The 15,242-nt window shown below is 36.6% G+C and overlaps 2 protein-coding genes across 6 annotated transcripts in view; one reads left to right on the forward strand and one right to left on the reverse strand.

Moving 5' to 3' along the window:
• Window positions 1-6,125, forward strand: part of sfr1 (SWI5-dependent homologous recombination repair protein 1) — an 8,075-nt gene extending 1,950 nt beyond the window's left edge. The window contains exons 1-3 of one of the 2 annotated variants that reach the window (XM_024296856.2): window positions 3,872-4,224; window positions 4,832-5,146; window positions 5,225-6,125. In XM_024296856.2, the coding sequence (XP_024152624.1) occupies window positions 4,144-4,224; window positions 4,832-5,146; window positions 5,225-5,413 (585 nt within the window). In that variant the 5' untranslated portion in view covers window positions 3,872-4,143 and the 3' untranslated portion in view covers window positions 5,414-6,125. Of the gene's footprint in view, window positions 1-3,871; window positions 4,225-4,831; window positions 5,147-5,224 lie in introns of those variants that run through there. The other variant, XM_024296855.2, reaches the window with a different exon arrangement.
• Window positions 5,443-15,242, reverse strand: part of cfap43 (cilia and flagella associated protein 43) — a 16,913-nt gene continuing 7,113 nt past the window's right edge. For 2 of the 4 annotated variants that reach the window (XM_024296851.2, XM_024296850.2), the window contains exons 18-38: window positions 14,762-14,863; window positions 14,240-14,317; window positions 13,984-14,091; window positions 13,810-13,914; window positions 13,619-13,735; window positions 13,089-13,244; window positions 12,774-12,980; window positions 12,514-12,600; window positions 11,864-11,941; window positions 10,492-10,620; window positions 10,299-10,418; window positions 10,111-10,218; window positions 9,782-9,868; window positions 9,617-9,705; window positions 9,369-9,534; window positions 7,437-7,549; window positions 7,148-7,313; window positions 6,881-7,051; window positions 6,014-6,094; window positions 5,795-5,948; window positions 5,443-5,721 (exon numbers count right to left, since the gene is read on the reverse strand). In XM_024296851.2, the coding sequence (XP_024152619.1) occupies window positions 5,549-5,721; window positions 5,795-5,948; window positions 6,014-6,094; window positions 6,881-7,051; window positions 7,148-7,313; window positions 7,437-7,549; window positions 9,369-9,534; window positions 9,617-9,705; window positions 9,782-9,868; window positions 10,111-10,218; window positions 10,299-10,418; window positions 10,492-10,620; window positions 11,864-11,941; window positions 12,514-12,600; window positions 12,774-12,980; window positions 13,089-13,244; window positions 13,619-13,735; window positions 13,810-13,914; window positions 13,984-14,091; window positions 14,240-14,317; window positions 14,762-14,863 (2,595 nt within the window). In that variant the 3' untranslated portion in view covers window positions 5,443-5,548. Of the gene's footprint in view, window positions 5,722-5,794; window positions 5,949-6,013; window positions 6,095-6,880; window positions 7,052-7,147; window positions 7,314-7,384; window positions 7,550-9,368; window positions 9,535-9,616; window positions 9,706-9,781; window positions 9,869-10,110; window positions 10,219-10,298; window positions 10,419-10,491; window positions 10,621-11,863; window positions 11,942-12,513; window positions 12,601-12,773; window positions 12,981-13,088; window positions 13,245-13,618; window positions 13,736-13,809; window positions 13,915-13,983; window positions 14,092-14,239; window positions 14,318-14,761; window positions 14,864-15,242 lie in introns of those variants that run through there. The other 2 variants (XM_024296853.2, XM_024296852.2) reach the window with 2 other exon arrangements.

A 15,242-nucleotide genomic window follows, 5' to 3' on the forward strand; every position in this document is an offset into this window, starting at 1 on the left:
ATTTAGTTTTTGCTTGAAAGCAAAAACATCCGTGAAATTGATTTTTTTTTTTTTTTTTTTTTTTTTACAAAGATGGAAATAAATCCTGGTGTCCAAGGGTTAAACTCACACAAAAGTGCATTTTTCAATGTCTTCACAACTGGGTGTGTTGCCAGGTTTGGGCAATGAAACAAGCCACTCCCCCAAACTTTGCCCTCCCATGCAGTTTGCCTCTTGATGCACTTTCTTATCCCAGAGGCAGCGAAGGTGGTAAAGTTTCGAGGTTTAGATCAAGTTGCTGCATCAAATCTAAAATTCAATCCAAAATCTCTGAAATTTGGCTGGGAGGCTGTTGTACATGTACAGAAAATAGTGGAGTCATGGACTGCTAAGATCATTTTGTTTTTGCAATCTTTCTTACTGCGTTGCGTGTTTGAGCAAATATTTATCCCCTTCCCTTCCTTACCCCACTCAAAAAAAGAAAAAGAAAAAAAAGACGTTAAGGGAATAACTGGAAAAGATGATGGGACCGAAATCTAATGATTGGAGCTCAAAAATAGTTTAAAATCCATTGTCAAAATCAAAACACAGGTGTCAGGAACAGCCAATGGACACTTTGTGTCGGTTTGTGTCAAAGGATGAAATTTGGCATGTTTCAAATTTTTGCACAACATGTGAAAAGACAAGTTTTGTTTGCTTTATCTTCAGTATGGACACATTTGGATCGCTTAAAGTGAATCCGAGTTTGTTTCCCCCAATAATCCGAAACAAAATTTTCAGTCTGAAAGCACCTGAACTGACCATCATCCGGAACCAGGAACTGCTCCCGGACCCGTCTTTTCACTCTGAGTCTAATGTTGTACCTGATGTTGACACAGGTGTTCAAAATTGGTCAGTTAAATATAAAGTTTGAATGACAGAACTATCCCAACAAGGATTGCAAAGCCAAGGACTTCCATTATTCTTTCTGTTTTTGCTTTGCCCCACCCCTGTAATATCTGGCCAACGACTGAAGAGATCTTTAGTCACGTGTTTTGTTTGCAAGCTTTAGTTCGAGACCGAAATTTCTGGTTGACGGAAGTCTGAATACAGACCAAACGTAAGGTTAGGGATTCGAATTAAACAGACTCGATTAAGACCAACAGACTTCCCTTTTCTGAAAATACCCTAAATTTCACACAAAACTGGCACACATTCTTTATCAGAAGATTGTAACAGATAAATCCCTGGCTCAAGCTGAACAAAACAATATGATATACGAGTATAATAGGAATATGGGCGGGGTTAGCAAAAAACCTGTTTCAAAGTAAACCCCCAAAAATGACTTTGGTCGATTCCTCTAAAAATATGACCGACCTGTTCATAAACTCCAGGTGACCAAAAAATAAACTGATTGCTGTGGAGGTAAACGCAACAGAAAAGCAGCCATTGTGAATGAATTTGTCACATGCAGCTCTCACCAAGGTGGCACAAGAAGTGAGGAGCGAGTATCAGTCGCTCAGCCAGTGAGGGCGGATCAAATGGAGTAGGAGTGGATGTGGCAGCGCTTCTGACGCCATACAACACATGCAGCTTTAATTTTTCTTAAAGTGACTTCTTTTTCCAACTTTTTCTGCAATTTTGCAAAAAAATCTAGAATAATAAGCTACACATGCAGCAGAAAGGTGATTGACCTTTTCAGTGATTTTACAATCTGTAAAGTCAAGCAGAAAAACTCAATTTATATAAAAGAAAAGCCACATTCTGAGGAGGGGGCACTATTTGGCAAATAGGTATTTCTATATTTATGTGAGATAATGCCAAAACAAAGTAGTTGTTCAGAAAATAAAAATGTGATGATAACTTAAAAAAATGTTTACATACAATACCATCAACACTCTTAGTTTAAATGTCAAACTGCTATTTTAATGCTGTGCTGTTTATAAGTTGAAAGTCCTTTGCCGTGGCACACTTTCTGGAGAGACAAAAGAGCCTTTAGCTATTCCATTCATATCACGTTTTTTTTTTTTTTTATGTCAGTATGTTAGTACATCAATCATTACAAACTCAAGTGCCCAAATCCATTTTTTGTTCATCAAACATTTGGATTTATTCAGCTATCATTAGGCAATGCTGCGGCTATGTATTGCGGGTGAACTCTGTGTAACTGGGAGATAAGAAAAATATGAAACACAAGTGGCATTGGCTTCACTTTAAAGAAAGATCTTCAATGTGTCAAAACTTGTATTAACTTGAAAGAGAAATACTTTATTGCAAAGCTCAAAGTCTGTTCTGAAACTGAATGCTCACTTTTTGTACCTAAAACTAAACCTGATTGGACACAGAGAAGAACATCCGAGTTATGTGAGAGGCTCAAGACGGAATTAATAGCTGACCCAAAAATGGCTTAAGGATGTATAATGTTTAGTGGCCAGACCTGCATTTGATGAAAGATCTGGCACCCTCATTACCTCACATGGCTTTGAGATTCTATAAACCCACAGCAGCTGCTGCATGCCAAGGAGCCATGCAGCAGTGGTAAACTTCACAAAGCACACAGAAAAACATTAACTTACACAAATAGCAATTACCCTTCCCACATTTTTCCTTGTGAATAATATTAAAAAGAATCTGATTCCCTGGGGTGTGTAATATCACACTGCCAAATGAGCTGCTAATGTTCATGTCCAGGCACCACCACATTTAAAGGTATAACAGCTTTTTCCTCATGGCTATAAAGGCTGACACACAAAAAGTGAACCATCGCACATTTGTGAGAGGATTAAAATAGCTTTAGACTTATAAACTCGATGAATCAGCTAATGAGGGAAGGTGAATCACAGTATGAATCAACTCCAGATATCCACCACACATAAAAATCTCCTTAGCATCGTTTGGAGCAAAACATTATGTCCCGATGCTATGGTATTTGCCTGACACTTAAATTATTGTTATTTGAAACATTATCATAGAAAAACAAAAAGTTTGACAGCAATGTTGTGATTCTATTACAAGCTATTTTATCTCATGTGAAAAAACTCCATCTGCGTTTTTTACTTCTCCATACAGCAATCTATGCCACAAAATATATATTTTTCCATCATAGATAGATTTTTAAAGAGATGTGGACATGGCATTAAAAAAAAATAGTTCCCTCAAACTAATAATTTGTGTCCACAATTAGTGTCTTTTGCACATAAATTAACATTTTGTGGTCAAAATTTTGAGTTGTTTGAACAGAAATTTGTATTTTGTGACCAAAAAATAAGCATTTTGTGGCTTCAATTTAGTTTTTTGTGTACTCAAATTGAGACCAAAAATTTGCTATTAGCCTATTTCGTAGTCACAATTTAGTAGTCTATTTTGTGTGCACAAATTAGCATTTTGTGGCCAAAATTTTGGATTATTTTTACAGAAATTAGTATTTTGTGACCAATAAATAAGCATTTTGTGGCTACTCGCTAGTATTGTACACACATTAGTTTCTTGTGACCACAAATTTGCTATTAGTCTATTTTGTAGTCACAAGTTAGAATTTTGTGAGCATTGGTAGGTTATTTTGTATGCACAAAATAGCATGTTAATGAAATGTTAATTTGTGGCCACAAAATGCTCATTTGAGTCCACAAAAAGCTAAATTCAGGTCACAACTTATTAATTTCATGGGAAATTTTTATTCTTTATTTGTACTCTCTTTTTTTTCTTTTTTTAATTTGTTTTATGAATATTATGTCCAGAGTTCTTTAGCCTATATTTTACAAATGTGTGCAAATACAATTACTCAAGCTTAAAGCCATTTAGTTGAATGTGTGACTGTTTTTGAAGAATATAATTTAAAATAATAAATCGAATTTAGTTGCTTCAAGCATTATATTTTTTAAACTACTTATCCCAGAATCCTCTTCGGTTACACGTAAGGAATTCCCGTCCAATCGTAGATCTGTACGGTTTTGACCCGCAAAAATACGGAAAAACAAACAAGAGCTACTTTGGTTTTGCCTCAGCTTGGCTTTTCAACGAGGAAATGTCTTTGATAAAAACTCGGAATGGCTAATAATACTTAGTAATAGTGCCTTTTAAGATGTTTTTCTTATTTTAGCTGAGTAAATAAGACATTTAGTTTTTTACGAAACTTTAAGCTAGGCTAACCTCTCAGCCAAAACAGGCTCATGCTAATTCTGACAGATGGAAGTCACTCCAAAACACGAGTATTCATCACCCTGCTGCCCCGAAGAGTCAAGCCCCTCGAGATTAAGAGAAGAAAAAGTAGGTAACTGTGAATTAAAGTGTGGTGTGGTGTAACATGCGACGTAGAAGCAGAATTTAAAAAAAAGGGAAACAAACGACGATTAAGTTGTATCTTAAGGGGAAAAAAGTCGTACAATTATGAGAAGAAAATCTCAAAATTGCAAGAATAAAGTCGTACAATAATGTGGAAAAGGTTCTACAACTATAGGTACATTTTTCTACAACCTACGAAGAATAGAGTACATTTTTTGCTTCAAAATGTCATAATTTTACTCAGTAAAAGCCATGTTTTTTTCAAAAATTGTTACATTTTTTATTTATGCAAAGACATTCGAATATTAGGTGTTAGATGTATGTTGCAAACAATACAGAGAGGGATGGACCTCACACTTCTCAAAAATCCCACTTCTTTTTTTTAAATGCAGATTCATTTAAATGAAATTAAAATCTTATTTTTAAAAAACAATGATTATATCCTTGTACAATTAAAATTTTTAAAAAATAAAATTGCAATTTTTTTCTTGTAAAATGCGTATTGTAAACTTTTCTCATATATTTTGCTTTTATGGTGGCCCTAATACTCTGTCGTAGAAACAAATAAACTGTGATATTTCTCCTTGCCTAGAGTCATCCAAAGCTCAGCGCTTCACTGAGGGAAAGATTGAAAAGATCCAGACGCTCCTTTGTGTCCCCCGTCTCTGTGGCCAAACGCCTTTGCGTGGACGACGCAGAAGATGAAGGGCCACACATGTCACCAGACTCCAAGGAGGCCATCAGACAGCCGGCAGAAATCACACCGAGTGTCGATGACGACAGAAGAGACGTGCAGTCAGGCAGCGAGCGTTCGCCTGAAGCCTTTTTACAACACCTCAGGAAAGAGGTCAAAGAAAAAACGGAGACTCTACGTCGACTCAAGATGGTGAAGATGTACAGAAGCAAGGTAGCAGCTATATTTAAACATCTTCAGTGGGTGTGGGATTGTTGCTATAACACTTTTCTGGTCTTTTTTTTCTCCTAGAATGATTTAACCCAACTTCAAACTTTGATCGACAAGTGGAGGTGTTGTTCCCAGAACGCGCTGTATGAACTCCAGTCAGACGTCACTGTGGACGGACGAAGGGCTAATCTGTCTGAGCTCATAGACCTCTTTGGTTTGGATGATCACTTTCTGCACTTTGATCGCTCAGAGGAGGACTTCACTACTTAACACTTTCTATGTTTACAAAAAAAGTACAATTTCATCTGCAATTTCACTTTATTTGTTGTCGCAGGTTGTTCACAGCAAAAGACATTTCATGTTTAGATCAGTCTTTAAAGTAAATGTTCAAAAAAAACATTTCACTCAGCTGTATTTCAGCTGATAGACTGAGGTGAAGTTCTTCTTCGTTAGACGTTCAACTTCCGCAAAAAGGGCGGTCAGTTCCTCTGCTTGTGCTTTGACAAGAGCCTTCAAGTTGCTTTTCACAGCAAGCTCCAGGTGCCGCTCTTTTGCTTTTGCTCGCTCATGTTCAGGACCTAAACGACAAAAATACAAAAGATAAATATTTACGGGATAAATTAATCAGAAGCAGAAACCGATGTTTACGACCTGCAGCTTCGCAGACGTGTCTCAGCTGCGCCACATCCACTCGTATGTCAGGAAGCTTCAGCTCCAGAGTAGAAGTCTCTTTGTTTTTCACATCAGTTTGTTTACTAATCTGTTTGATTTCCTTCGTGCACTGCCGGATGGACTGTTGCTGAGCCTGAAAGTGAGAAAAGTTGTTAATAAAAACCATAAAAAGAAACCTTTGTCGCTTTTTCATGTTACCTCAGTCATGGAAGCCATGTTTTTTTCCAACATGGATGCTTTTTGAGCGATGCGAGTGCCTTGTTCGGACTTGCTGTAACGCTGGAAATAAAAAAGAAAAAATGCATTAATTTAAAAAAGAAGTTTCGAAGAACATTTTTCCTTCTCTTGTCTTCTGAAATGTTCAATAAAGGCTTTTGAAACACACAGCAAAGCTGTTTGTCATGCAATGTAAAACCTACATTCAATATTTCTCTCATGGGGTTTAAACAATGTCAGGAAGGCAAACGCTGCACAGCTGCTGAGCTACCTGTACCTGCTGCCAAAGAAAACTGGCAATGCAGCCTGGAAACTTACCATTCTGCCCTCTGGTTGGTTAAAAATCAATTATTTGGTCTGTTTTTGTGTTTGTCCTCACACTTTGCAAAACTTTTTATATTTAGACTGCATCCAAAAGCTAAATTTTGTCAATTATAGTAGCTTATATTTGCTTAAATTGACAGATTTTTTAAGCTTTTGAAACAAAAGAAAGTGCAATGCCCGCTGAAAATGAGGTTTAAGCCGAGCAAATGAGTGGAAAAAAGAAAAAAAACTGAGTCAATTAAAAAGGGCGTGTGTCCTCTATAAAAGATCATTCATCTGCACTGGGAGATGGGAACAATTTTCTGTTTGCAAAACATCCAGGGCAGCCAAAACCAAAATACCTGCTTTTATTATCAGAGACAGAAGTTTGGCCCGAGTTGCTAACAGGATTTACGTTTCACAGATTTCGTCTCATTTAAACCTCATGGTTTCAAAAACCTCTAACATGTGACTGTTTTTCTCAGAATCTCAGCTCGGTTTAACTAGATGGAGAAAGAAGGATGGTAATTTTGGAGTTGAGATTACAGTCATGTCCTGCTGTTCTTCGGTGAGTCGCAGCATCTTGACATCCCTGGATTTGTCGCTGACGTCCTCGATCTTCTTTTTGACCACCTTGTGCTCCCACTCCAGCTGTATGATCCTCTTATGGACTCCTTTCCTCTGTTCCATGACTGCTATCTTCTGCTCTGCAAGGGTCTGATGGAATAAACCAATACATTGTAATCGTGTGCATCACTATTTTAAAAAAGTCATGTATATGGATGGCTGTGAAGTGAGTGTGTTGGTGCTGACCCTGATGATTCTCCGGAGGTTTTCCGGCTTGTTCTTGTGGTACAGAAGTAAGTGAGTGTCTGCAGGGTCAGCGGTCAGCTCTGTGGTGGGAGGCTCCACCTGTCCCTGCTTCAGGATTATCTGGACCGTGGAGTCCATCAGGTGACAGTTCCTCTTCCTACGTAGGCTGCAGTGAATCAGACGGAAAATTCCAAATCAAAGCAGTCGGCTCTCGTGCGTCACGTCAAGCTATTAAACCTTTGCGTTGTTTTGGCGCTCATTATTAGAGGGATAAATACTTGAACTGTACTTCTCGATCGCTTCAGAGAGGTTGTTTATTTCCTCTTGGAAAGCGTTGTCCTCGTCTCTCCGCCTTTGCAGGAAAGCCTGCATCTCGGCTAGAGTCAAAGCGTGGGTTATGACCTGCAAGAGACGGAGCATAACTACACACAAAACAGAATTCTTAATAAGGAGCCGCAAGCAGGGATTAACGGATCCCAGGCAGACATCCAACAACCTACAAACTAATAACTTCACAGATGAGTGACAAAAGCCGCTAAAATTAATGTATAGGACTTGCAGGAATAAAAATGTCTGAACAGGCTAAAGTTCAGACAGTGATAAATAAATAGATTTGTTTTTGCTGCTTTACATCTAAAAAAAAAAAAGACAAACAAGCTGCCTTCTCATACATTTGACTTGTAAGTAAAACCTGCAGTATTACATATACAGTAAATAATCAACTTTTTTTAGGGCACAAAAAGTTTTGATGTGAAAAGAATTTCAAAACACAAAAAAATAATTTTATTGTGTCCTAGTTTTTTTTTTTTTTTAGCTTCTTTTAAACAGTTTGTTTTATTTTAATGATGTCCATTTAAGTGTACTACAAGTATATTTATTCTATGCTAAAAGTGAGACAGTATACTTTTTATGTAATTTCTCTATATTGTAAACTTAAAATATTAAAAATTAGTCTAAAAAGTATTTGGTTGCTTCCTACACTACATGGTCTACAGCATAGATGTCCAAGTCAAGGCCCGGGGGCCAGATCCGGCCCACAGGGTAATAATATCCGGCCCTCCATATCATTTTATTTTATTGCTATTAATGACCCGATGTTATCTTGAGATTATTTTTAACTTGCATAATTTTGACAAAATCTATTTTAAGGATAGTAAAATCTTGAAAGTTATTTAAAGGTTTAAGTTGATTTATTCCTGAATAATATTCCTGCTTCTTTTTATTCATGTTAATGTTTAAAAGTTAACTTTTTAAAGTTTTAAAATGTAGTTTTTAGTGTTTTCAACGGGAATTAAAAAAAAATAATAATATTTTACCCAAGCAAATTCATGCTGCTTTTCTTTTGGTAAATTAAGAAATATTTGTTCTTAATTTGTTCTGAAAGGGAACAAGTAAAATTGTCGGATTTTCACTACAAAATTTTTTTCAGTGTAAGAGAAAAAAAAACATGTAATAAATGTGCTTTAACTATTAAGACTGTAGTATGTTTGAGGAAATAAAGTGCTGTGGCGGTTGGGGGTGTAAGTGGAAAATCAAAGTGAGATGCTGAACTACGTTTGCTCATAAATAATGAAGGAATTAAAAATCATCTTGTCAACATTTTAAATTCTATACAAGTATCGCCAAATGAAATATTGAAATATCGCCAAATCGATTTTCCCTACCCCCCTACTGTTAACTACTTTGCCAGATTCTGATTTCAATGGATCCGATTAAATTTAAAAAATAGCTTCCATGTTTTAAAATCTGATTAAACATTAAGTAGACATAATAAATGAGCTTGTAAAGTTTTATCAGATCAGATATTTTTAAGGTAGCTCAGAAAAAAATGTAATATTGAAATTCTATTTTCAAAACAAATGGATGTTGAAATTATTCTTGGTTAGTATTTGATCATTTGAAGCAAAATAAATTGAACTCTAGTGACAATTTTGATTGTTTTAGTAGTTTGAATCCCCTAGCAAAACCTATACTTGAGTATAAGTACTATAGACCGTGTACGTATAGAGTCGGAAGTATACTATCTGAAGTCTGCAATATTTAGATACTAGTAAAAAAGAAACTTCAGTTATACAGCATCACTTTTAGTATACTTGTAGTACCCCTAAATAAACTACTTTTTACAGTGGGGTTACCCATGTGTTGTATATGAATGCAACAGGCCCTAAAAAGACATGTTTTCTCGCTACTTCTCACTAGTTTCAGCGTTTCTCTGGATTACCTTTTGCTCACTCTCTATTTTGCTTCTGCGAACAAGACAAAACTTCTGCCACACAGACGGGTTTAAGCTAAATGGCATTTTGTCTGGATCATCAAGTTCGTCCATGGCTTTGAGTATTTGGTTGAGGGCATCAGGAGTTTGGCTCGGAGTCTTTATTTTTTGGCCCCTGAGGTAAAAGAATCAAGATAAAGTCCAGCAGATGTTTCACGTGAAGCTGTAATCTTTAAAGCGAGAACAAAGGGACGTACCTGGGCCTACGTTTGAACAGTTTGTAGAGCTGATCGACCAGAGTGTTTGGAACATTAAGAAAGTCCTTCCTGAAGTTTTTGTCAAGTTCCTTAGGAGACATAAATCATATAAAGTTAGTTGAATATCACTCATTGGAGTTTTCAGCATTTTCACAGCGGGCTTACTTTGTCCTCGGCCACAATGCTGTCATACATCTCCTGAAACCGCTGCACTTCGTCCTGGTGCGTTTTCACCTCCTCCCCAGTTCCAACCTGTCAAGATAAATGCATGCCAATCACATGACGGCAGTGCTGCGCATGGGAAACTGTCAGTTTTGGAGACCACAAATAGTTGTGCAGCACAAGCTGTGCTCTCGCATCTGCATGCCTGAACAATAAGAAGATGCTGTTTGAGGGTTCACACTAACACGGCTGCCATGTCTCACAAACAGATTCCAGGACTGGCAGTCACAGATTCCTGCAGCGTCAGCCTGCACCAGCACCGGCGTTCTGACCTTTTGAGCCAAGATCTCCTCCAGTTTACTCTTGAGCTGCAGCTCTCGATTCCTCATGTCTTCGTCCTCTAGCACTGAATCAACGAGGTAGGTTATCTTGAGTTCTTCCTGATAAACACAGCACAAAAAAATGATGAATCACGTTTAGAAGTACAGATCTTTCACAGAGGAAAGGTGTCCTCATTTACCTGATTTATAGCTATTGTGCATTTGACCTTCTTCTTCAACAGCTTAAACAGAGCTTCATCGAAGCCTTCTGTTCCATCTTTAGTGGATTTCATCAGTTTTCTCATTTCACTTTCCAAAGACTGATATTACAAAATTCACAAAGTGAGTTAAACATAAACTCTGTGGAGCACAAACCTAACTGCAAGTTCTTACATTCCTGTACTTCTCCTTCTTCTGGTTAAGGTCTTTCAGGTTCTTCTCATATTCTTCATAAGCCTTTTTCTCCTCCTCACTCAGCTGAGCATCAGCTTTGGTCAAAACAAACTCAGGAGGGAGGATTTCCTGTGGAGTTAAGTCCATAGAAGTTACACACTCTCATGCTGACTGGTCTGGTTTATCTTTTTTTGATTTGTTTTTTGACAAAACAAAGAGTGGGAAGAAAGCTGTAGATAGACAAAACTGAAGTGATTCAAATATAAATCAGGTTATAAAATATTTAAAAAATACATTTACAACATTTTGTATCAATTCTGCTCATAATAAATATTTAAGCATTTTTTTTACTTGGAAATAAGAAAGATATTTAACCATTCACAGTTTTTTTTTTGTTTTTTGTTAAATAATTTGATTTAAAACAACTTTCCAGAAAAAAATGCATTTTTTTTTATTATTAAAGATTAGGAAGAGTTAAACATTAAATACAGATTTTTTTCAAACATAATGTCAATATTGACTAATAGAAAAATGTATATTCTAAAAGATTTGATAGAATATGTATTTATACACAATTGTTTTATACATTTAAACATTTAAAACAAATGTTTAGTTATGATAAATTTAATATTTCAGTCAGTAAAAAAAATGTAAACAAGTTTAGGTACTTTCTGAACTAGTTTATCAGCAGTTATGAATTAAAAAAAGTTTGTTTGCTTAATTTTGCATAAAAATGTTTGCTGTGAGTGACATGCAGTAAGCAGTAAAATGGCTTTTAAAGAAACAGATTTTGTCTTTAACCTTAAGTATTTCTGGGCCTTTTATGGCTTCTTCCTTTTTAACCACTTTGTAATTAGCTCTAACAGTCTATCAGTAAAACTTTTTTTTTGTAACTTTTAGTAAAAGCCCAGCTTCTTCATTTTTGCTTCACTATATTACACAATAACTTCACAATAAACCTTTAAGTGTCCAAAATGCGTTATTTTAAGTTGTACATTTTGACATTATTGTACTGGAAAAAAACCATAAAAAATCGAGGTTAAACAGTTTTTATAAAAATATCACTAAATCAAATATATACAAATAAAATAAAAATTCATAAACCTCAAAGCAAAGCAATGACAAGATCCACACTATATAAAAATTTAAAAAGTCTAAAGCTCCACTAAACGTCACACATCCAAGGGTTTTTTTCCAAGGAGTCGCACAATTATCTGTCATGACTCTAGTTATGCAAACAACAATTAAAGCTGAAGACATTTAGAAGCATTAATGCTAAAATTTGAATGAAATTTATACTAATAGGGGGTCGGTGTCATTTCTACATCATTGCTTACAGGTGAGGTAAATAATCAGGTGAGTGCAGCTTTACCGTTTTTAAGATGTCCACTTGTTTTACTTCAAAAACTCCTATGATCTCATCAATTGCTTGTTTCCTGCCATCATCAACCTGCAACGTAAAGACAGAAATCCATTTAAATGATGTGAGAAAAACATTTGTGATTAACTTAATCCCAAAAATCAAAGAGTTTCATGTAGTTTTATGTCCCACTCCGATCATCTTTTGTTCTTTTGTGAAGACCCAGGGCTCTTTTCAAGACATTTTTAGCCAAAATAAATTAAAAAAACTGCTATTTTCTAGAAAATATTTTGTTCAGATTAGCGGTAGAAATTTACCTATAAGCTGTGGAGTAAGCCTTCACTGAGTTCCCATCATCCCTTCACTTCTCGTATTAGGTTACAGCCCAAACTAACATTACTCGGCGACACCTACAAGCTTTTTCAAATTGTATTTTTTGATTCACAGCGATTTAAATAACGAAATACTTAGAAATGCAATTTTTAAGATTATGTTTTGTTAAAATGTGTCCTCCATCTTGAGAAAAACTTGATTTTCACCTAGTGGGTCTTTAATAGAAGTTGTTCTAGGTCTTTTACATTAAAAAATATATATATGTTTCATCTGAATGCAGTGCTTTTTTAAAATTGTGCTCAAGAAAAACCTTCAAAATGGCAACGCACTTGTTCTTCGGAATGATTCCCCTCCCCCGGGGTCCACCTCTCCTCCTCCTCTTTGTTCTCTGGGGTGAAGAACATCTCTGCTTTTATCTAAAATGGAACAAAGGGCCACATCCCGGGATGATAATCACACGCTAGCTCCCATTTCAGAACGCAAACAAACAAACCGACCAAGAGAGTACTTCAACATCCACAATCTGTTTTGTTTGCTGAACTTAATGTGAACTCTTGCCACTGATTGCACGTTGCACAAGGACAGCGACCTCAGAGTCATCCACGGTGAGCACGTTTTCTGGCTGCTCGGCGTCGGTCAGGCAGGGCTCCCACAGCTCCTGGTTCATGTCCAGCTTCAGCATGATCTCCCTGATACATGCGTTGTTGTCCCTGACGCGCTGAAGCTCCAGCACCTTTTGCCTCTGCAGGGCTGCAAATTCAGCGTTGAAAGCAGTCTTGATGCCATAAATCACATCCTGTAATTACAGACGAGTAAAAAAAACTGATGATTTTGACAACTAATTGAGTTACTTTCTGTCTGGAAGTGTTTTGGAGAACTGTAAAGACATGAAACAGGTTTCTACCTGCAACAGAATGATCTGGCTGATTCTCTGCTCCGTGCTTTGCAGGCTGAACTGATCATAGAGGTGAGGGTTTGAAAACCCCATCTGAGTCGAGAAGCTTCCCGTCAGAGCGCAACTTGGGGCCTTTTCATCCTCCTGCTCTGCGAAACCGCTAATCTGAGGAGATTAGGAAAAGGTACGGCAAACCCGAGCATTAAAACTGCTCAGATTCAAGACTCATTCAGAGAATTTTTGCAGCGACGTACTTTTAACCACAAAGCAATAAATCTGAGGAAGTTTGAACACCAATGTGCTGGCTTGGGTTCAGATATTTTGAAAAGTTACTGCAGTGAAAAGGTCAGATGAACTTCTGCGGTTCCAAATATAAAATATTTTTTTCTGCAGTAACTTGTTTAAGCTTAAATTAGTTTCCTACAACAATCAAACCATAAAAAACAAGCATTTTTACATTCTCAACTCAAAAAAAGTGCTTCTGCTTCACATTTAATGTTGATTGTAATTCATCTTTGTGGGTGAGAGACTTTACTTACAGAGCTGGCAGCTTTTTCAATCTTCCTCATGTTCTGAACTCTGCGGAGGTCCTCCAACTCTTCAGCTGTTCGCTCCTTCAGAGGGAAGTTCTGCACTGCCAGCTCGGAATAAAAGGCCTGCAGTTGATAGAGTCGAGTGAATCACAAAAAGTGGTCTAAAATGTGTGAATAGGATCCTGTTTTTGTCTTGCCTTGATAGCCGTGCGTTTGATCATCATGGAATCCCAGCATTCCCTCTTTAAGACGTCATACAGGTAGGATTTCTCCACAATATCCTGCTCAATCCCAGCTCTCACCTGGACATTTAGAGGATATTTAAAATCACTTTTAGACATTTTTGTTATTGTTAAGTTTTCCTTCAGTACCAGAGCGACTTCCTGCTCCACCATGGTGTCAAGTCTCCTCTGCTCTTTCACAGTCAAGCTGAACTCTTCCTCTGGCAAACTCTCGTTTTCAACAATCAACTTCTGGATCTAAAAAGGGACAAATAAACACTTTTTACCTTATTTCCTCAAATATTGTAAGCATGAGCAAACTTTTGGCATTTAAGGTAGTGTAATATAACTTATATTTTCGACAAACAAGTTTAATTAAAATGTTACTAAGGGAAGTTAAACTTACAGTGTCACTCAACTGTTTGACAGTTTCCTTTAATTTTTTCTTTTCAAAATAGTACTTCTCATTGTCTTCTTGTATAACCTGTTAACAAAAGTACAAGTCAAGAACATTTATCTAAAGTGTGAATGATAACACTCAGAATCTGTTATTATTCTAGCATTTTGATGAGATCCATGACATCCGAAAGGATGGAAAATGTTTTCTTTGCGATTGTGGTCTTGTTGAAAAACGTGCCACACCTTCAGCTTCCGTTCATTTGCAGCATGAGGTTTTTCTTGACAAAGACCAAACACGTTTTTACTGATTCCTATCTGCTTTCTTGGCTCTGTGTGACATGGTAATCAGATGCTTTTTTTTCACCGAGATGATAAATCAAAGCGTGCAACGCTGCTCCAAAAATAAGGCAGGTAATTGTTTGCAAAGGTGTCACAGACAGGTGAATGGAAAAGATATTCAGGAATCTGATCATGGCACATCACTGAAAATAAAGTTGCCTTAAAAATGACTTAAAAAAAATTCACTGACTTCCTTTTGCCTGTTTTCCAACCAGGTAGGCGGTGAAGATGGAGATTTGTGGCAGCTTTCACCTTCGTCCTGTTTACTCACATCAGACGTTTCACCTCTGACCTGTAATGTCAAACCAGTATGAAAACTGCAAAACCTGTTTGTCATATTTTAACATGCATGAAAAAATGCAACTATGTAAATCCTTGAATGGATTATAAAACCCTTTGATGCATGGAAGTCATTATAGAATCCAGAATTGATAGCAAATATTTGATATTTACCATAAGACACAAAACAAAGAGAAAATGCTCAGTTCAGAAACAATTCATAGATTTGATGGGAGGTTAGATCCTATGATGATTGATGTTGAGATACTTTTTTGGACTATTCTCAGTTCAGAGACATTCTCTTTAACTGTGTTTTAGATAAATCAACCTATAGAGATGGAGGAACCAACATAACAAGATAATATTTCTAATTATTTACAGCTATATTTACA

The sequence above is a fragment of the Oryzias melastigma genome, linkage group LG15 (genome assembly GCF_002922805.2).
Source record: "Oryzias melastigma strain HK-1 linkage group LG15, ASM292280v2, whole genome shotgun sequence".
Taxonomy (NCBI): domain Eukaryota; kingdom Metazoa; phylum Chordata; class Actinopteri; order Beloniformes; family Adrianichthyidae; genus Oryzias; species Oryzias melastigma.